General features: G+C 39.2%; 1 protein-coding gene across 1 annotated transcript; it reads left to right on the plus strand.

Annotated features, from left to right (window-relative positions):
• Window positions 1–12809: 12809 nt before the first annotated feature.
• cited4a (Cbp/p300-interacting transactivator, with Glu/Asp-rich carboxy-terminal domain, 4a) lies at window positions 12810–18378 on the plus strand. Its single transcript, XM_047384315.1, has 2 exons — window positions 12810–12962; window positions 14899–18378. Exon 2 carries the CDS (start codon window positions 14912–14914, stop codon window positions 15599–15601), a length of 690 nt encoding a protein of 229 aa, XP_047240271.1. The 5' UTR covers window positions 12810–12962; window positions 14899–14911; the 3' UTR covers window positions 15602–18378.
• Window positions 18379–22298: the final 3920 nt, after the last annotated feature.

Here is a 22298-nt window from a genome sequence, read left to right on the forward strand (position 1 = left end):
TAAACTTTCAGAAGCTGATTTTATCAATAAATGGGATCATGATGTATCTACTGGTACAGATAGTAACTATTGGAATAAAATATGTATAAACTTTCTTTGAGAGAGCATTTAGGTTTCCTAATTTTGTGTGGCCACCCATTAGAAGGTGGGGGACAGCATTGACCAAAGGTCTGCAGAATTCTGCAGGGAAACAATCAGGTCCTGGAGCTTTGCCATTAGGCATACTGTTAACTGCTTCATGGAGTTCACTACCTACTAATTCCAGAGCCATTTTTTTGTTACTCATTTAATGTAGGAAGATTAATCTCATTTAAAACTGTATCTGTGTCAAAGTTGAAAGGATCAATATTATTTGAATATAGATTTTTGCAAAATGTTCTAAAAATTTTATTTCTTTAGGATCATTACTTAGTATACTGTTACTGTCAGTTATTGTTAACTTTTCAGTCTTGCTTTCAAAACCTTTGCTAGATTTATGCAATGATCAAAGTTCTCCAACCGTCAGCTTCTAAATTTTATCGATTTTCAACAGTTTCCTCTATGGGGGATATTTACTACCAAAATTCAAGAGCACATATTTTCAATTTAAGAGCAGGATATACAGGTCCTTCTCAAAAAATTAGCATATTGTGATAAAGTTCATTATTTTCCATAATGTCATGATGAAAATTTAACATTCATATATTTTAGATTCATTGCACACTAACTGAAATATTTCAGGTCTTTTATTGTCTTAATACGGATGATTTTGGCATACAGCTCATGAAAACCCAAAATTCCTATCTCACAAAATTAGCATATTTCATCCGACCAATAAAAGAAAGTGTTTTTAATATCCAAAACGTCAACCTTCAAATAATCATGTACAGTTATGCACTCAATACTTGGTCGAGAATCCTTTTGCAGAAATGACTGCTTCAATGCGGCGTCGCATGGAGGCAATCAGCCTGTGGCACTGCTGAGGTCTTATGGAGGCCCAGGATGCTTCGATAGCGGCCTTTAGCTCATCCAGAGTGTTGGGTCTTGAGTCTCTCAACGTTCTCTTCACAATATCCCACAGATTCTCTATGGGGTTCAGGTCAGGAGAATTGGCAGGCCAATTGAGCACAGTGATACCATGGTCAGTAAACCATTTACCAGTGGTTTTGGCACTGTGAGCAGGTGCCAGGTCGTGCTGAAAAATGAAATCTTCATCTCCATAAAGCTTTTCAGCAGATGGAAGCATGAAGTGCTCCAAAATCTCCTGATAGCTAGCTGCATTGACTCTGCCCTTGATAAAACACAGTGGACCAACACCAGCAGCTGACACGGCACCCCAGACCATCACTGACTGTGGGTACTTGACACTGGACTTCTGGCATTTTGGCATTTCCTTCTCCCCAGTCTTCCTCCAGACTCTGGCACCTTGATTTCCGAATGACATGCAGAATTTGCTTTCATCCAAAAAAAGTACTTTGGACCACTGAGCAACAGTCCAGTGCTGCTTCTCTGTAGCCCAGGTCAGGAGCTTCTGCCGCTGTTTCTGGTTCAAAAGTGGCTTGACCTGGGGAATGCGGCACCTGTAGCCCATTTCCTGCACATGCCTGTGCACGGTGGCTCTGGATGTTTCTACTCCAGACTCAGTCCACTGCTTCCGCAGGTCCCCCAAGGTCTGGAATCGGCCCTTCTCCACAATCTTCCTCAGGGTCCGGTCACCTCTTCTCGTTGTGCAGCGTTTTCTGCCACACTTTTTCCTTCCCACATACTTCCCACTGAGGTGCCTTGATACAGCACTCTGGGAACAGCCTATTCGTTCAGAAATTTCTTTCTGTGTCTTACCCTCTTGCTTGAGGGTGTCAATAGTGGCCTTCTGGACAGCAGTCAGGTCGGCAGTCTTACCCATGATTGGGGTTTTGAGTGATGAACCAGGCTGGGAGTTTTAAAGGCCTCAGGAATCTTTTGCAGGTGTTTAGAGTTAACTCGTTGATTCAGATGATTAGGTTCATAGCTCGTTTAGAGACCCTTTTAATGATATGCTAATTTTGTGAGATAGGAATTTTGGGTTTTCATGAGCTGTATGCCAAAATCATCCGTATTAAGACAATAAAAGACCTGAAATATTTCAGTTAGTGTGCAATGAATCTAAAATATATGAATGTTAAATTTTCATCATGACATTATGGAAAATAATGAACTTTATCACAATATGCTAATATTTTCAGAAGGACCTGTAGTCAATCACACATTCAGTCATTGGATTGATCTCCTCTCCATGTGGCTGGCACAGTGGATCTCAGTCTGTAGCGTCAAAACAACCCTGCCAAAGATCTCACTTGGCCCATTAAAATTGATGGAAGAGAGAGTTTGACCTTCTTCTCTCTCCTCTCTGCTCCCGCTCTGCTTCCACAACACCTCCTTTCCAAGTCATCTGGGATTTGGGGATGTACAGCATCCAACATCAGAGGGAATAATCTTCTAAGTAAAGCTAATTTCATCCACAAAAGGAGGAAAACTGTTTTTAAAATAAATATATTAGAATGAAAGTGAAACAGCTACTCCAAATATGTTGCCACCTTGAGCGGCAAAATTCTAGAATAAATACAAACTTAGTTTAGATCTCATGCTTGGTTAGTGATATGAATTTAGTAAGATTTGTCACATGGAATGTACATGGGATTGGAAGTAATACTGAAAAAAAAGAAAACATTCATCAACTAGAAAAATTTAAAGCAGACATTGTCTTATTTCAGGAAACTCAATTTTAATCCTATTTTAGTTTTAATACGTTTTTTGCATTGTTTGCTAATCTTTAAAAGAGCTATTGTCGGCTGGCGTGACTGTCGGCTCACTTGACCGCAGTAAAATGTGCTAGGTGACACAGAAAACACAACAGCAATAACCCCGATGGTTATGCCATCGGGGTTATAGCACTAAAGTCTTGAGTGCTGTGCTTAGCATATTCCATGTGGACACGGTGCTCAATGGCTCTTAGGGTATCCACAATGGCGTTGTTAATGCTAACATTCTGGAGAGCAATCATCATCCTGATCATTTGAAAGATGTCATTCAAGCAACTCAAAATGGCATTATATGATAAATTAATCCCCTCAATTTGATCTGCTAGGTTAACCAGAGCTGAATGAAGTTAAAGAAACTCCACCATCCTTCCTAAACCTTGAGCTGGCCCAGTAGCTGCTCAGGGAGCAGGTACCCAGGAAATCTCTATGTAAGGCTCTGCTAATGAGGATGCAGGTCCAGCCCATTGACGCTGAATGACCCCACAGTCATTCAGTTGTAAAGTGACATTATGAAATAACTGGCCATGGGAAAAAAAAAATCATCCTTATAAAATAAAAGCTGGCTTTTTTAAATAAAGGCTGACTTTTAAAAAATTACATTTTTGAAATAAAAAAAAAACTGCTGGAATTACATAAAAATAGCCTCAACAATCGTTACAATTTTTAGGTAAAATTTAATATGCATTCAATTATTTCACAGTTTCATTGTCACATTAAATCATTATATATTATTCAGTGATGTAGATACTTCTTTCATAATGTTTCATGTATTTATTTAATTTTGAACACTTTGGCGTTCGATACCAAACCCCCACACATACATTAAAAAACTTTACAAAAGACAAAAATGTTAGGACTGAAACTTCCAAACGTATAAATGTTATTATAATAAATGTCACCTGGTGCATAGAAAACAATATATCTTAAAATGGATTTGGAAATGCATCAATATCATCTCTGCCAAATACATCTCTGCCACCCTGGTGGGAATATCGCAACATAAGTAGGTCTTCGATTCTCCTATGCGGACGAACACCAACTTGGAACAACCTTGACAACCTGTAAAATAAATGGGCTCTCAACTTTTCAATATGGAACAAAGCAAAATAATCATTTAGGGATACAAAAAATGTGATACCCTTTAATGTTTCAAAAGATTTTCGTGGCATTGATAAAAAAAATACATGCTTCACTAACTAAAATCTATTGTCCAGTCCAAATTTAAGATTAAACAAATAAACCTAGAAGTTTCTCTAGTAATAACTAGCTTATTTAAACTTTAACCCCCAAAGCTACACTCCAAAACCTACAATAAACTTTCAGAAGCTGATTTTATCAATAAATGGGATCATGATGTATCTACTGGTACAGATAGTAACTATTGGAATAAAATATGTATAAACTTTCTTTGAGAGAGCATTTAGGTTTCCTAATTTTGTGTGGCCACCCATTAGAAGGTGGGGGACAGCATTGACCAAAGGTCTGCAGAATTCTGCAGGGAAACAATCAGGTCCTGGAGCTTTGCCATTAGGCATACTGTTAACTGCTTCATGGAGTTCACTACCTACTAATTCCAGAGCCATTTTTTTGTTACTCATTTAATGTAGGAAGATTAATCTCATTTAAAACTGTATCTGTGTCAAAGTTGAAAGGATCAATATTATTTGAATATAGATTTTTGCAAAATGTTCTAAAAATTTTATTTCTTTAGGATCATTACTTAGTATACTGTTACTGTCAGTTATTGTTAACTTTTCAGTCTTGCTTTCAAAACCTTTGCTAGATTTATGCAATGATCAAAGTTCTCCAACCGTCAGCTTCTAAATTTTATCGATTTTCAACAGTTTCCTCTATGGGGGATATTTACTACCAAAATTCAAGAGCACATATTTTCAATTTAAGAGCAGGATATACAGGTCCTTCTCAAAAAATTAGCATATTGTGATAAAGTTCATTATTTTCCATAATGTCATGATGAAAATTTAACATTCATATATTTTAGATTCATTGCACACTAACTGAAATATTTCAGGTCTTTTATTGTCTTAATACGGATGATTTTGGCATACAGCTCATGAAAACCCAAAATTCCTATCTCACAAAATTAGCATATTTCATCCGACCAATAAAAGAAAGTGTTTTTAATATCCAAAACGTCAACCTTCAAATAATCATGTACAGTTATGCACTCAATACTTGGTCGAGAATCCTTTTGCAGAAATGACTGCTTCAATGCGGCGTCGCATGGAGGCAATCAGCCTGTGGCACTGCTGAGGTCTTATGGAGGCCCAGGATGCTTCGATAGCGGCCTTTAGCTCATCCAGAGTGTTGGGTCTTGAGTCTCTCAACGTTCTCTTCACAATATCCCACAGATTCTCTATGGGGTTCAGGTCAGGAGAATTGGCAGGCCAATTGAGCACAGTGATACCATGGTCAGTAAACCATTTACCAGTGGTTTTGGCACTGTGAGCAGGTGCCAGGTCGTGCTGAAAAATGAAATCTTCATCTCCATAAAGCTTTTCAGCAGATGGAAGCATGAAGTGCTCCAAAATCTCCTGATAGCTAGCTGCATTGACTCTGCCCTTGATAAAACACAGTGGACCAACACCAGCAGCTGACACGGCACCCCAGACCATCACTGACTGTGGGTACTTGACACTGGACTTCTGGCATTTTGGCATTTCCTTCTCCCCAGTCTTCCTCCAGACTCTGGCACCTTGATTTCCGAATGACATGCAGAATTTGCTTTCATCCAAAAAAAGTACTTTGGACCACTGAGCAACAGTCCAGTGCTGCTTCTCTGTAGCCCAGGTCAGGAGCTTCTGCCGCTGTTTCTGGTTCAAAAGTGGCTTGACCTGGGGAATGCGGCACCTGTAGCCCATTTCCTGCACATGCCTGTGCACGGTGGCTCTGGATGTTTCTACTCCAGACTCAGTCCACTGCTTCCGCAGGTCCCCCAAGGTCTGGAATCGGCCCTTCTCCACAATCTTCCTCAGGGTCCGGTCACCTCTTCTCGTTGTGCAGCGTTTTCTGCCACACTTTTTCCTTCCCACATACTTCCCACTGAGGTGCCTTGATACAGCACTCTGGGAACAGCCTATTCGTTCAGAAATTTCTTTCTGTGTCTTACCCTCTTGCTTGAGGGTGTCAATAGTGGCCTTCTGGACAGCAGTCAGGTCGGCAGTCTTACCCATGATTGGGGTTTTGAGTGATGAACCAGGCTGGGAGTTTTAAAGGCCTCAGGAATCTTTTGCAGGTGTTTAGAGTTAACTCGTTGATTCAGATGATTAGGTTCATAGCTCGTTTAGAGACCCTTTTAATGATATGCTAATTTTGTGAGATAGGAATTTGGGGTTTTCATGAGCTGTATGCCAAAATCATCCGTATTAAGACAATAAAAGACCTGAAATATTTCAGTTAGTGTGCAATGAATCTAAAATATATGAATGTTAAATTTTCATCATGACATTATGGAAAATAATGAACTTTATCACAATATGCTAATATTTTGAGAAGGACCTGTGTAAGTGTGTTCTCCCTCAAATCTGTGTTTAATTGCTCAGATTTAACGCTTCTTGGAGACATCCATCCATCCCTCGTCTGACCTGCTTATCTTTGCAGTGTCGCAGGGGTTCTCGTTCCTAGCTGATGCTAATTCGCTGTAGCATGACTGCATTAAGCCACTCTATAACATGATTTTAGGTATTTTTGAGAATAAAGATAAATCTACATGACTATCCCATTTTTAGAAGGAGTTGATCATAAACATGAAAACATGTGAACTGTTTACTTTGCAGTAGAGAGTATTTAGCAGTGTACTGCATATAAAGCTGTTACTATATTACATTTGCTAACATCAGTGTAACTTTGTGATTGAGCTGCTACTGTGTTCTATCCCCTTCACACTGAACAGTAACCTGTCTTTTTTTTTTTTTTATAAAGAGAATCTGTATTCAGGTTTCTGTCAGATGATTGCAGCTGTTGCTAGTTTGTAACCAGATTTTGTCGGATCAAGAGCTCACACCGCTAACCAGTCAACAACCTAAATGTCAGTGAAGCTGCTGTCTGTGTCTCTGCTCCATAGTTTTTTTCTATCCTAGAAAAAAACCAGCTGGTTGAAGCTTAATATGAACATACTGTGTGAATCTGCTTATCTAGAGGACAACAGTAGCTAATGCGCTGTCCTCTGTGTCTTGACTTCCATTTCAGTCAAAACTATATAAAATTAAATTATTAGTCAGTAGGACACAGTTTGACCTCTTAATCAGATATTTTACAGATGCTAGCATACCTTCTTCTTTTAAAATACAGTTAACTCAGACTGAATTGTGAATCATTACTTAGGTTTTTGGTAAATGTGTCGAGTAGAATTATAATTCAAGGAAACTGGTCAGCTAATCAGTCTCATGTTGGTAAACAATCATATTGGTCAAATGCATTTAACATGTATTACATAAATATGTCAAGAAATTGCAGAAATTTCCATTGTTACTTTTATATTATAGGACACAATTTGTCATGTGAGTCTCATCTGTGATTCCTCAAAGTAAAATGCTAATACAGGCTGTCTTTAAAATGTTTTTTATTTGTAAAGCAATTTAAAGGTTTAATGTTATGTTCTTCACAGTACTGACGATGATGTCCAGATGCTGTAACAGAGCTTAACCAACCTTATCTTGGTGACTTTCACTGACTTGGAGCTGATTTATTTCCTCACCAAGATTTAGACAGGTCCAGGATCTGCTGTGGTAGTTGTTCTGGGGTTTCATGGAGGTTCATATTTTAGCTTTAGACAAGACAGTTTACAAATAAAAGTAACATCTTATGTCTTAATTTTCCATTCAGATATTTTACTGTGCTTGTATTTTGCAGAAAGAAGGTTGAACATTTTCACCAGTGTCCCTGTCTGTCCCTGCCCTTTGCCTGAAAATGTCAACTATTTTCCAGTCCTCATCAAGATAAATATGAAAGCTAATATCCTAATAAAATCAACCCTTCAAATAAAACCTTGAATTTTTTTCATGTTGATACTTTGAGTTCTTTATAAAAAAAGAAATTCTGCTGGCTATGAAAAATCCTACACTAACAACCCTTGTTTACATTTCTTGCAAACTGGCATCAAAGGACCATACAGCTAAGGTGGAGAATTTATACCATAAATGCCTGTTGATGCAGATTTAACATGTACCAAGGATCATTTTTGAAGCACCTTGTTGTCATCTAGTGCTGTGTTACTGAGCCCTGGTCCTCGGGGCACACTGCTCTGTGTGTTTTAGATGTTTTCCTGCTTCAGCACACCTGATTTCAATTGACGGCTGATTAACAGGCTTTTGCTGAACTGCAATCATTTGAATCAGGCGTGTTAAAGCATAGAAACATCTAAAACATGCAGGGCTGTGTGCCTTGAGGACCAAGGCACACTGATGTGTTCAGAGTTATCCCCAACTACTGACTTTATCATAAAACATTTATATCGGGGGCAACGTAGGGGTTTGTCCTGTAAACGGTTGCCGGTTTAAACCCCCACTCTGTCCATCTCAGTCGTTGTGTCCTTGGGCAAGACACTTCACCCGTTTTGCTGTGGTCAGAGTGGTGCAGATTGTATGGCAGCCTCATTTCTGTCAGTCTGCTCCAGGGCACCTATAGCTACAATGTAGCCTACCACTGTCAGTGTGTGAATGTGTGTATGAATGGATGGATGGACTGATTGCAGTATAAAACACTTTGGGGTTCTCTGACTTGATAAAACGCTATACAAGTGCAGGCCATTTACCATTTGAGCAACAGTCTTTAATTGATTGAGAATCTGCATGTGTATGCTACAATTCTGCTTTGTGTTCAGGTGTGCCACTTTTTCATCTAACTGGACCAAGCTGTAGACCATCGGGGTGGAATACAAGACAAGCAAGAGCTTCGACATTAAAGATATATGCATAATGGTAAAGAACTTTAGTTCAAATTTCATGCCTCCTTTTATTTGGTATTTTCATGTACTTCATAATTTGAACAATTATATATCCTAACAGATTCTGATCTCACATCAGCTTTAAGATAAATGTGTCTGCAGTGAGTCTGAGGTGTCCCAAGCAAACCCACAGTGAGCTTCTGCATTTTTTTTCTCTGTTTTCTCTCTGATATTTTTTTTGGTACCTCCAGACTCTCACATGCAGTACTTCATCCTTTTTCCCAAGAACATAATGGTAGTACAGAGCTGTGCAATACAATGAAAGTGGTGAGAGGTTCTGTAGCTTCTGCATCAGCCCCCTCTTCCCTGAACAGCACAGCTAGACACTGGTGAGAAAGCTGCAGCCTTTAACGATTTTTATAAAGTTTCATGAGGACCACAGATGAAAAAATTCAGTACATTCTGACAATCCTAGTTTATGCAGTACATGTATGTAGTTAAAATGATGCCCCTTGCTTGTTAGATGTTAGGAAAATACACAAACCCAGTAAAAATATAATCAGATCTATTTTAATGGGCAACTTCATCAACAAGTACAGGGGTTGGACAATGAAACTGAAACACCTGGTTTTAGACCACAATAATTTATTAGTATAGTGTAGGATCTCCTTTTGCGGCCAATTTTTCTTGGGAATGACATATACAAGTCCTGCACAGTGGTCAGAGGGATTTTAAGCCATTCTTCTTGCAGGATAGTGGCCAGGTCACTACGTGATACTGGTGGAGGAAAATGTTTCCTGACTCGCTCCTCCAAAACACCCCAAAGTGGCTCAATAATATTTAGATCTGGTGACTGTGCAGGCCATGGAAGATGTTCAACTTCACTTTCATGTTCATCAAACCAATCTTTCACCAGTCTTGCTGTGTGTATTGGTGCATTGTCATCCTGATACACGGCACCGCCTTCAGGATACAATGTTTGAACCATTGGATGCACATGGTCCTCAAGAATGGTTCGGTAGTCCTTGGCAGTGATGCGCCCATCTAGCACAAGTATTGGGCCAAGGGAATGCCATGATATGTCAGCCCAAACCATCACTGATCCGCCCCCATGCTTCACTCTGGGCATGCAACAGTCTGGGTGGTACGCTTCTTTGGGGCTTCTCCACACCGTAACTCTCCTGGATGTGGGGAAAACAGTAAAGGTGGACTCATCAGAGAACAATACATGTTTTACCTTGACCACAGCCCAAGATTTGCGCTCCTTGCACCATTGAAATCCTTGAACTTGAAATCAAAGTTCTTGAAAATTGAAATCCTGTAGGTGCCGGGCTAAAACTTAGCAAACTTTCTTTGCCCCAACTTTCATTCTTTAATATTCAAAATTATTTTCCTCAATGTCACGTTGTGGTTTTGGATCAGACCAAAGTGTAGACAAGAGCTCGGCAGGATCATCTTTGCAATTCAAAGATTTATTTTACAAGGTCAAAAACATAACAAAATCCCTGCAGGTTTCCCAATGCAAGACGTGGCAAAAAACAAAGCATAATCATGGACGAGAACGAGGTTTGACGAACACAAACAAGGAACCAGCAACACACAATGACACAAATCCAACTAATATACCGAGGGAGACAAAGGGCAAGTAGGGAACTGATAACAGGTGTGACAAGGAGGCAGGGAAACAAATACAAAGGCTGAGGAAGAGTGAAAGGAATAAACAGAAAACACAAACTGAACAAGAGAATAAATCAGAGGAGGAAATAAAGAACTAGAATAACTATGAACTAAAGTACACAGAGAAACTAGAGGGAAAATATAGAAACCAAAACAATAACCCAAGAACAAACAAAGAGCCCTTAAGAAGAATCTAAATTACAAAAATAAACAAACCAAACGTAAACAATAACTAAAGCTGGGATAAGAACAAATACCTAACCATAATTAAAAACACAGAGATACTAACTAAAAATCCAAGGATGAATAATAATAATAATAATAATAATACCACAAAAAATAATAAGAAAGCAACCACAAAAGAAACTAAGAGCTAGAGGGAGGCAAAACACACAAGGAGATGGTAGAGGGAGCAAAAACAAACTAATAACATAATAGAAACATCTAGACAAAATAAACCATCAAAAGAAACCATAAAGCAAAGTCCAAAATGTCACTCCGTGACACTCAATAACAAATGTGACCTGCAGTTCTTTGGTGAATCAGATCCAGTGGTACTATATAAGGCTATACTTTCATGTAGAACTGAGCATTTGTACTAAGAAACACACTGGTAAATCTTAAGTCACACAAAAAAATATTTTTCCCCCAAAATTAACATTTTACACCTGCTCAAATTCTTCCCTGCAGGTGCATGTATTCCACACAACAGATCAAACAGATTTGAAAAACATAACTTGCTGTATGTTTTTGCTCCAGTTTTGGCATTGTAAGTGGTGCAAAACACATCTAAAGCATAATATATAGTGAAGACATAAACACAATGTGCACAGCTGCAAATCACTAAGTTTATGCAGCTGCATACATCTTAAATGTTTTCTGAATTGCTATTTTTCTGAGACAGTCAACAGATCTATAAGTGAAATTATTGCTGCATGTAATAACAGCATTGTCACAAAGGTTGAATCTGATGGGCAGCTACTGTTCATCGGTCAGAAGTTGTTTTTAACAAAGAGTTTATTAAGGCACAACACATGTGATATAATGAGATCTCACAGCTGGTGAAGCTGCCATTTTAAAACACCACAACATTTCTAGTCAAAGTGAAGTCAGTTACTGATATCCAGTTACTGTGAGCATGGATGTTTGTGTGTAACTTCTTATGCCTGACTGCATTATCAGAGAACAAAGGGACTGGTAAGTCGACTTCAAATCCCATCATTCACAGCATTAGACACCTAGGCGTGACATAGACTCAATGGTCACATCACAGAGACAAGAAGGTGCTTTTCAGTGATCCATCACAGACGCCTAGCTAGATAATTGTCCTAAAACATGCTGGCCAAGTGAAAGACTTCCCACTCTTCCAAAAACTTTGGATCCAAACCAAAGATCAAATTACTAATATTTAAAAGAATGGAATATTTATCAGCAATTCAATTAAAAAAGAGGGGTTGAAGGAATAATTTTCTACCTCAACTCTCAAAACTTTAATAGCCCTGATTTAAAGAAAATGATGTCTGTTTTAGAGTTTTTCAATAACAGTTGTTCTTTGTATGTTTGATGCTGCTTAAACTGCTTGAGTTTTTGCTTACGAGACCACCTACTGCAGTAGACATTTTTGCCTTACATTATTGTTTTGAGATATTGGTAGTATAATACCCATGTTGCTGGGCAGTGATGCCTCCAGACATTTTTCAGAGAGGGGGCCACATGGGGCCATTATAAATTCCAAACCAGTAACTGACTTTGAAAAATGGATGCTCATTTGATAAATAAGATTCTAAACATAACTTAATACATTAACATTATCATACATTCTGTCATAAAATGAAAAATAAAGGTAAATGAACCAGATAATGTGTGCTACCGTTGCATTCCAAGGGGCTGTTTACAACAGCTAAGAAACATTATTCTGTTAACAGACCCTCTGTGCTCCACCACCACACTCGCTCTGCTCTGTTTGTCCTCCAGAGTGGAGGACTGGAAGTGAGTGGATGTTGCAAACGCACTATAGGGGAGTGATATGAAAAACCACTTCTCCTGTCATATCAAAGCTGCTTTTGCATACTACTGTGGCCACAACCTGTTGGTTTTATTGTATGTGAATTGTAATCTATGTTTTTGTACGCTAATGACTAATTGAGGCATTTGTTTGTTGACACTTTTTAAATTCTGAGTCCTGTCATTGAGATAAAACTAAGTCCACTGTATGTGTTGAAACCGAAAGCTTTGAGTCAGCAGTGAGATCGCTAATAACAGAATGATGGCAGCCTGGTGCATGCAGGACGTGCAGCTCTGAGCTGCTCCTGGATCAGCGGAGGTGAAGGTTTCTTTGCAAAGTGATTAAGGGGGAGGACCAATGACAACAAAGGAAACGGAGAGGACGGAGGCTCCTCCTCAGTCCCCTCCCTGCCTCCCTCTCTCTATGCTTTCTGCATGTATATAATCCCTGAGCTGACCCAGAAAACAAACTCCTCTGAAGACTGATAAACCACACAGTTTGAATCCGCTGTAGGGCTGCATGTAGCCGGAACATCAGCTGAAGGTACGAGCCGGCACTTAGCGAACTTCTCCGTACGGATTTGACTTTAAACCATCGGGTAAGTGATCGGTTCTATTTGTCTTTAATAAAAACGTGGAGAGGCAGCGCTTTGTCCTTTTTTGTGACGACCATTGGCATTTATTTACATTATAGAAATCAGTCGGATACTCGCAGCCTGTGTGATAGATTTCCTGTTAAACGATCCAATGTGATTGGGTAATAATGGTCTGCTTGAAAGGTGTATTGACAGTGAGTTCAGAGTGATCGGCAGCTGTAGACTGTCTGTTTTCTCACCATTAAACAGATCGGATTGTTAGAAACAGCAGCAGTGTTCATGTTGTTAAAATGCATTCATGAATGCCGAACAATGTGTTTCCAGGATCATCTTGTTCACTGTTACGAACATACTGGGAATCATTCCCAACACATCGGTCATGTTAGGAAATGTGGAGATGTATGTGAACAGGATGTGTTGTTGCTGTGGCGAGAACATCAGATATGATTGTAGAGGCAGTGTGTTGTGTTTTTGAAATTACGAGGAAGATGTGTGTGTGTGTGTGTGTGTGTGTTTCTCTGTATCCTCCAGGCTGCAGTGTTGCTGCCCCCTCAAGTCTGACTGAAGTCCACTGGTAATTCTTTGATGGTGTAATTTTGGAGGTTTTCTAATGCTCCCATTGACTAGAGCAGTTTCTCTTAATTAAAATAATTCTATTGTTGGTCTAAGAAGACACACCCAATTATACATGGATTATGCAATAAACCTTTTCCACATTTTGTCACGTTGCAACTACACACTTCAGTGTATTTAATGTGATAGGGCAAGATAAAGAAGCCCATATTTGTGAAGTGGAAGGAAAATGAGTTATGGTTTTTAGAGTGTTGTATAGTAAAACTTCTGAATAGAGGGTTGCTCTTTTGTATTTTTCTCTCCTGAGTCGATATTGTGTAGAACCACCTTCTGGTTGCAATTACAACTGTGCATCTTTTGGGGTATTTTTTATTTATTTTTTTATCCGCTTTGAATATCTAGAGACTTAAGCTCAGTAACATTAGAGACTAACATAATTTTTACTCTCACCACAGATCCTTGGTAAGATAGAGGCTTGGACTTCGACTGGGCCATTCTAACACATCTAAACCATTCCATTTTAGTGCCAAGTCCTGTCCAGCCTCTCACTGGGTTTCTTTCAGGATCTTCCTGTGTTTGGTTACATCTATCTTTTCATAAACTCTGACCAGTTTCACTGTCATCACCAAAGCGAAGCATCCCTACAGGATGATACTGCCACCACCATGTTTTACTGTGTGGACAGTGTGTTCAGTGGTAGTTTTCACCACACATTTCATGTTGGCCAAACAAAAAAGAAGATTTTCGCCTAAAGTGAGCAGAGCACTTTCTTCCACTTGTTTGCTGTGTCGTCTACGTGGCCTGTGGTGAACTGCAAACAGCTCTCACCCTTCCAAGAATCCATGGGGCATGAATACTTTATGGATACTTTTTACCCACTAACAACATCTCTGGAAGTACTGAATTCGTAAACATGTTAACGGCCCTGTTTTCTTATTCAATAATGAATTTCCTTTCAAATAAGTGAGCAGAGGTCACAGGCGCTTCTCTTCCCCTGCTGAATCTAGATTTTTTGAAGCCTGTGACTGTTTTGCTGTGTCTAATTATGACGGACCTTTCTATGCTCAGAATTGGTTGTTAGTTGGTGTAGGTTTCATTTGAAGAGTGAAAAATTATGGGTATACATGAGAGAAAAACTGAAAGGAACTGAGTAGTTTTTACCAATTCTCCAATGTAATCAACTAACAATGTGTAAAATGTTGGTATTCTGTCAGTCAGTCAGTCATTTTCTACAGCTTATTCCATAGTGGGTCGCGGGGGAGCTGGTGCCTATCTCCAGCAATGTTGGTATTCTAAGCTTGTTATTTTTCATCAATGGTATCACTAGAAGAATAATTGTGGTTATGTGTTCGCATTATCTTTTTAGGGAAGACTTAACCATGGCTGAACACATGATGATGCCCATGACTCACAGCTTCAGGATGAGCATGAATGGACCTCCGCAACACAACGGCCAGCCCGGCCTGCGCGGGCCACCAAATGGTCAGGTGTTGCACTACAGCAGGAATCCTCAGAATAACACAGAGGGTGTCATGAGACAGAGACCAACTATCATGGGACCAGGAGGCATAGGTGGCCCTGTGAATGGAGCTCCCATGACCAACCATCACCATCAGATGATGCATGGAAACATGATGTATAATGGCCAGGGCCCGCAGCAGTACCACCACATGCACCCCCAGCAGCAGCAACAACAGAGTGGACACCCGCACCAGTACCTCCCCGGCAACCTCACATCCCAGCAGCTCATGGCGAGCATGCATCTACAGAAACTCAACACTCAGTATCACGGACACCCGCTGGGATCAACCACTGGTCACCACCTCCCCAATGGAGTTCAGTACCGCATGGGCCAAGCCCAGCTTTCAGGCGTGCAGCATATTGGTGGGCCTTTCGGGCTAAATGGAATGGACATGGATCTAATTGATGAGGAAGTTCTGACTTCACTGGTGTTGGAGTTGGGTTTGGATCGTGTTCAGGAGCTGCCTGAGCTCTTCCTGGGACAGAATGAGTTTGACTTCATATCAGACTTTGTGTGCAAACAGCAGTCAAGCACAGTGAGCTGTTGAGGAGGAGGCTGATGTGGTGTGTTCAAACTGGACACCCCAAAGAATGACCACAGTAGCACAGCAAAAGCAGACAATCTCAGTTCTGTTTGGGTATTTCTATGTTTATGTATATGACAGCACATAGAGAATTTTAAAGAGTAAAGTGGCAGAAAAAGTGCCAGGTTCCTCTTTCCTTTGAGCTGGTGCCAGGAAGATCTGTCACTTTTGGCGAAATTGAGGCATCCGTATGTAGAAGGCTCTGCCTGTAACCATCTGGCCCTCAGCACATGTGCCTACAGTACCAAAGCTTTTGGTTAGATTTTACAAATACAGTAGGGGAAGATTACACAGAGAGTCTGATTCTGCAATGATTCTGCTGCATTTGTAAAAGTGTTTTTGCTCTGATTACACCTTCGACTGGCAGCAAACATCTTTATTACAAGTTAAAAGTCTTCTGAACTCGTTTAGGCAGAAATTGGGGTATTTGGAGTTGGGGATATTTTCTATTTGGATTTTGAAGGCTGGCTCTTCAAAAAAATAAAAGCTAAGCATACAATTCCAAGTGGGTAGAGTGAGGTTGTGCAGAATTGCTGAACTGACAAGAGGATATTATGGGGTTATGTTGAATTGTTTGCACATTCATTTGGAAACTCTTCTGATTAAATTAAAGATTAAATGACTTTCAACTTGACCAGCCCTGACCTGTTTCCGCAGCCAATGAAAAAGTATTGTTCTGATCAGTTAATTTCTGCTGCCAGGTTTCATTGATAACACTGTTTTGTGTGGAAATGTAACTAATATTAAGAAGAATCAAAGCTAGCAATGTTCAGCATCACAAGTCAGAGAAAGCTCATTAATGCAAGAAGCTATTTGTTGAAAGGTAATTATTTCCTACATGTCCAAAATGTTTGCAGTTCATTCAGGCTGAAAGAGGGTACACAGAGAGAGTAAAACTTTCAACAGACAACAGGAAGACTTAAGGGAGTAAAGAAAACGTACCGTCTTTTATTATTATTAGTTTATTATTCTTTCAACAACTGTCACAGAACCTGTTCTATTTGGAAATGTTGGTAGTCTTTTAGCTGTCTCAGAAACTGTGGTTGTAGCAATGCTAGCCCCACTGCTTTAATTGTTCTTTTTATATGCTAAAGCTAGTTTCAAAAGTCAACCCTAATTATTTTGTAAATTAAAATCGTAAGATATAGTTTTACAGTGACTGATCCCTTCATACACACAGTGTGACATCTCTCCTGAAGTAGCAAATAATGTTGGCTGACACCAGAAAGGCTAGAAGAAAATATTTAGAGTGCTGTTCGTATATCTTTTTATATCATTGCTCTTCAAGAGAAATCAGAATTGGCTAAAAATCAATGTCAGCAGGTCAAAGCTTTTCAAAAACTAGAGATGGGAAATTGGCCTCAAAGTAGTAGCATCTCTAGATTAAATGTATCAAACGTGATCAATGCTCTTTAGCTACGACAGAATTATTGGAACATGTACTTTAATTATTGTCTTGAAATGTCACTGCCACAAGTCAAATGCATTCTTACATGTGTAAGAATAAATGTATAAAAACAAACAAAAACACAAATTAAATCATTTCATATTCTATTTTTTAAGTAGCATTGTTAAACACAAAGAGTGATTGAAAGCTGTGCATCTGAATGTTTTTAGTTTTAGGTTGTGATTTTTTTTTTTTTTTTGGTCTGTGTGTGTACGTATGTGCATTGGTGCATTTAAATTCCATTGAACATTGTCCACCTCCACAAATCCATCGCCCCAGTTTGCTGAAGCTGCAGGGAGGCTGTGCCGTCAGAGACCTCAGCGTTTGGACACAGCACTTGTTTGCAGCACTTAGTTTAATCATTGTTAAAAGCTGCCTCTACCTGTAGAGCTCATCTGCTGGAGCCCCTAACCGAGGAGCACAGCTGTCATGTTTGCCGTAGATTAGTTTACTTGGCTGCTTTTCCTGCTGATTAGATTTAAATTACATGTTTCTCGCAGTTGTCTTAATTAAGGTCGCCGAGCAAGTTCTCTGATGACTCAACAATTGGCTAATAGACACGTTCTTTGGTGCTTTTTTTTTTTTCTTTTTGTGTGAAAACTTCCTTTTGCAGTGACATTTGTGCATCTGTGTAAGAGGTCTTCATGCATTAATCTGCTCCTGCACAGTCGCTCTGGTGTCCTCTGTCCATCTGCCGCCTCCAAACCTGCCAGACAAACTGGGCATTGAAAAGCTGATGTACAGACCAGCACAAAGTACCCACTCTGCAGCAGGACAACCTCACAGTCCCAAATGAAAATGATTCTGGCCTAAACCGACAGTGCCCTGATTACTACAGCCTTTCTGTATTGTATCCTTGTACTGTAGACTAGAGGTGAAGTTGACCTGGACACACTTAAGGTACTCTAGGCGATAACTGATATAAACCTAAATCAGTGGCTGATTTTTGATGTGCTGACAAGAGATTATAACCCACATTTTCTTACAATGTGTAGATACAGTAGACCAATGTCTGGGGGCGGGGCCTAAAGCTTTCACATCACGTAGACTGCATGTTTAGTGCAAGCGTAAGGGATGGATCACCTTCCAACCAAGCTGCTGAGAATGTACAAACCACTGTTTTGTGGGAACTTGTCTTAAGATGGTAGATTAACGTGAAATTATACTCCCTGTTTTATGTGGGTACCCCTCCCAACTTCCCTGTTTCTCATCTCTATTGCCCTGACCTTTTGTAATGTTATTGATTCTATTTTAAGAAAATGTATTTATTTTCAAATAAAATATTTATTACAGACCTTATTGTTTCTTAGTTATATATTTTACCACTGTTGGCCATCAGACTGAGGGCAGGAGGACAAAATGCAGCAAGATAAGACCTGTGTTTCAAGAAATGTTTATAGAGGTTTCACCTTTGTCAGGGTTGTTAGGTTTTAAAACTGCCCCACCCTAAATGTCATAAGTAAACACAAAAGTGAAGTTTAAATCTCACATCCTGCAGAGCAGTGAGTCAGCAAAACCTTAACTTGCTTAAGGGCAGTGTATATGACAGAAAAGTCAATTTTAACTCAGTTTGCAGCATAAGAAGCTGTGTACATGTTTTTACAGTATCATGCTTGTACACATGGACAACATGCTTACTACATGTAAAAAGTCACTTCCTTAGATTCTGAGCAGTTTTGATATTTAAAATTTCCTGATCTCATATATATATATATATATATATATATATACATATATATATATATATATATATATATATATATATATATATATATATATATATATATATATATATATATATATATATATATATATATACACTGCTCAAAAAAAATAAAGGGAACACTTAAATAACACATCCTAGATCTGAATGAATGGGATATTCTAATTGAATACTTTGTTCTGTACAAAGTTGAATGCGCTGACAACAAAATCACACACAAACCCTTAATGGAAATCAAATGTATTAACCAATGGAGACTTGCATGTGGAGTCACACACAAAATTAAAGTGGAAAAACACACTACACTGTAATGTCCTTAAAACAAGTCAAAATGAGGCTCAGTATTGTGTGTGACCTCCACGTGTCTGTATGACCTCCCTACAACACCTGGGCATGCTCCTGATGAGACGGCGGATGGTCTCCTGAGGGATCTCCTCCCAGACCTGGACTAAAGCATCCACCAACTCCTGGACAGTCTGTTGTGCAACGTGAGGTTGGTGGATGGAGCGAGACATGATGTCCCAGATGTACTCAATTGGATTCAGGTTTGGGGAACGGGCGGGCCAGTCCATAGCTTCAATGTCTTCATCTTGCAGGAACTGCTGACACACTCCAGCCACATGAGGTCTAACATTGTCCTGCATTAGGAGGAACCCAGGGCCAACCGCACCAGCATATGGTCTCACAAAGGAATTTATATAGCGCCTTTCCAGTCATACAGACCGCTCAAAGCGCTTTACACTAGAGCCACATTCACCCAATTACACTCACTAACGCTCACACATTCATACACCGATACGCAGATCGGTAGGCAACTTGAGGTTAAGTGCTTTGCCCAGGGGGACATTGACAAACAGCAGGAAGAATGGCTTAAAATCCCTCTGACCTCTGTGCAGGACTTGTATATGTCATTCCCAAGACACATTGACGCTGTATTGGCCGCAAAAGGAGGCCCTACACCATACTAATAAATTATTGTGGTCTAAAACCAGGTGTTTCAGTTTCATTGTCCAACCCCTGTATATATAAATATATATATATACATATACGTATATACATACATACATACACACACACACAAATGTATATATATATATCCATATATATATATATACATACATATATATCCATATATATATATACATACATATATATCTATATATATATATATCCATATATATCCATATATATATATACATACATATATATCTATATATATGTATATATATACATACATATATATCCATATATATATATATATATATCCATATATATCCATATATATATATATATACATACATATATATCTATATATATCTATATATATATATACATACATATATATCCATATATATACATATATATATATATGTATATATCATATATATATATATATATATATATATATATATATATATATAGATATATATGTATGTATATATATATGGATATATATGGATATATATATATATATATGGATATATATATATATATCCATATATATATGGTGTATATGTGTATATATATGTATATATATATATATATATATATATATACATATATATACACATATATATATACATACAGGTCCTTCTCAAAATATTAGCATATTGTGATAAAGTTCATTATTTTCCATAATGTCATGATGAAAATTTAACATTCATATATTTTAGATTCATTGCACACTAACTGAAATATTTCAGGTCTTTTATTGTCTTAATACGGATGATTTTGGCATACAGCTCATGAAAACCCAAAATTCCTATCTCACAAAATTAGCATATCATTAAAAGGGTCTCTAAACGAGCTATGAACCTAATCATCTGAATCAACGAGTTAACTCTAAACACCTGCAAAAGATTCCTGAGGCCTTTAAAACTCCCAGCCTGGTTCATCACTCAAAACCCCAATCATGGGTAAGACTGCCGACCTGACTGCTGTCCAGAAGGCCACTATTGACATCCTCAAGCAAGAGGGTAAGACACAGAAAGACATTTCTGAACGAATAGGCTGTTCCCAGAGTGCTGTATCAAGGCACCTCAGTGGGAAGTCTGTGGGAAGGAAAAAGTGTGGCAGAAAACGCTGCACAACGAGAAGAGGTGACCGGACCCTGAGGAAGATTGTGGAGAAGGGCCGATTCCAGACCTTGGGGGACCTGCGGAAGCAGTGGACTGAGTCTGGAGTAGAAACATCCAGAGCCACCGTGCACAGGCGTGTGCAGGAAATGGGCTACAGGTGCCGCATTCCCCAGGTCAAGCCACTTTTGAACCAGAAACAGCGGCAGACGTGCCTGACCTGGGCTACAGAGAACCAGCACTGGACTGTTGCTCAGTGGTCCAAAGTACTTTTTTCGGATGAAAGCAAATTCTGCATGTCATTCGGAAATCAAGGTGCCAGAGTCTGGAGGAAGACTGGGGAGAAGGAAATGCCAAAATGCCAGAAGTCCAGTGTCAAGTACCCACAGTCAGTGATGGTCTGGGGTGCCGTGTCAGCTGCTGGTGTTGGTCCACTGTGTTTTATCAAGGGCAGGGTCAATGCAGCTAGCTATCAGGAGATTTTGGAGCACTTCATGCTTCCATCTGCTGAAAAGCTTTATGGAGATGAAGATTTCATTTTTCAGCACGACCTAGCACCTGCTCACAGTGCCAAAACCACTGGTAAATGGTTTACTGACCATGGTATCACTGTGCTCAATTGGCCTGCCAACTCTCCTGACCTGAACCCCATAGAGAATCTGTGGGATATTGTGAAGAGAACGTTGAGAGACTCAAGACCCAACACTCTGGATGAGCTAAAGGTCGCTATCGAAGCATCCTGGGCCTCCATAAGACCTCAGCAGTGCCACAGGCTGATTGCCTCCATGCCACGCCGCATTGAAGCAGTCATTTCTGCAAAAGGATTCCCGACCAAGTATTGAGTGCATAACTGTACATGATTATTTGAAGGTTGACGTTTTTTGTATTAAAAACACTTTTCTTTTATTGGTCGGATGAAATATGCTAATATATATATATATATATATATATATATATATATATATTTTTTTTTTCCAAAGAGAAAGCAGCCCATCCCATATGCTGTGCTTGACATCTGTATGGTTTGGAAGAAGATTAATTAATGTGAGCTCACTTTGCCGTTATACAGGAAGCAGGGCTGGAGTTATCATTTATCGTGAATCCAGTGTTAAACTGCGGCAGCACCAAGGGCAGCACCAACTCAGGCACCATAAAACTGTTACTGTTTGGCACCAGTGGAAATGCAGACAGTGCCACAGAGGCCATAAACCAAGTGAGCTTTATGTTCAATTCACTTTATTTAAGACATCGAATACAACACTCAGCTTCAACATCAATAAACTGAGGTATTTTAAGTATGTGGTTATCTCACTGTTTTGCAGATGAAGGGATTATTTGGAAAAGGGAAAGAAATATAGAATTCATGAAAGCAAAATTGCAGGAGTGATTACACAGTGTACAATGTTGGGTATTGAA

Source organism: Girardinichthys multiradiatus, chromosome 13 (assembly GCF_021462225.1).
Source record: "Girardinichthys multiradiatus isolate DD_20200921_A chromosome 13, DD_fGirMul_XY1, whole genome shotgun sequence".
In the NCBI taxonomy this organism is placed as follows: Eukaryota; Metazoa; Chordata; class Actinopteri; order Cyprinodontiformes; family Goodeidae; genus Girardinichthys; species Girardinichthys multiradiatus.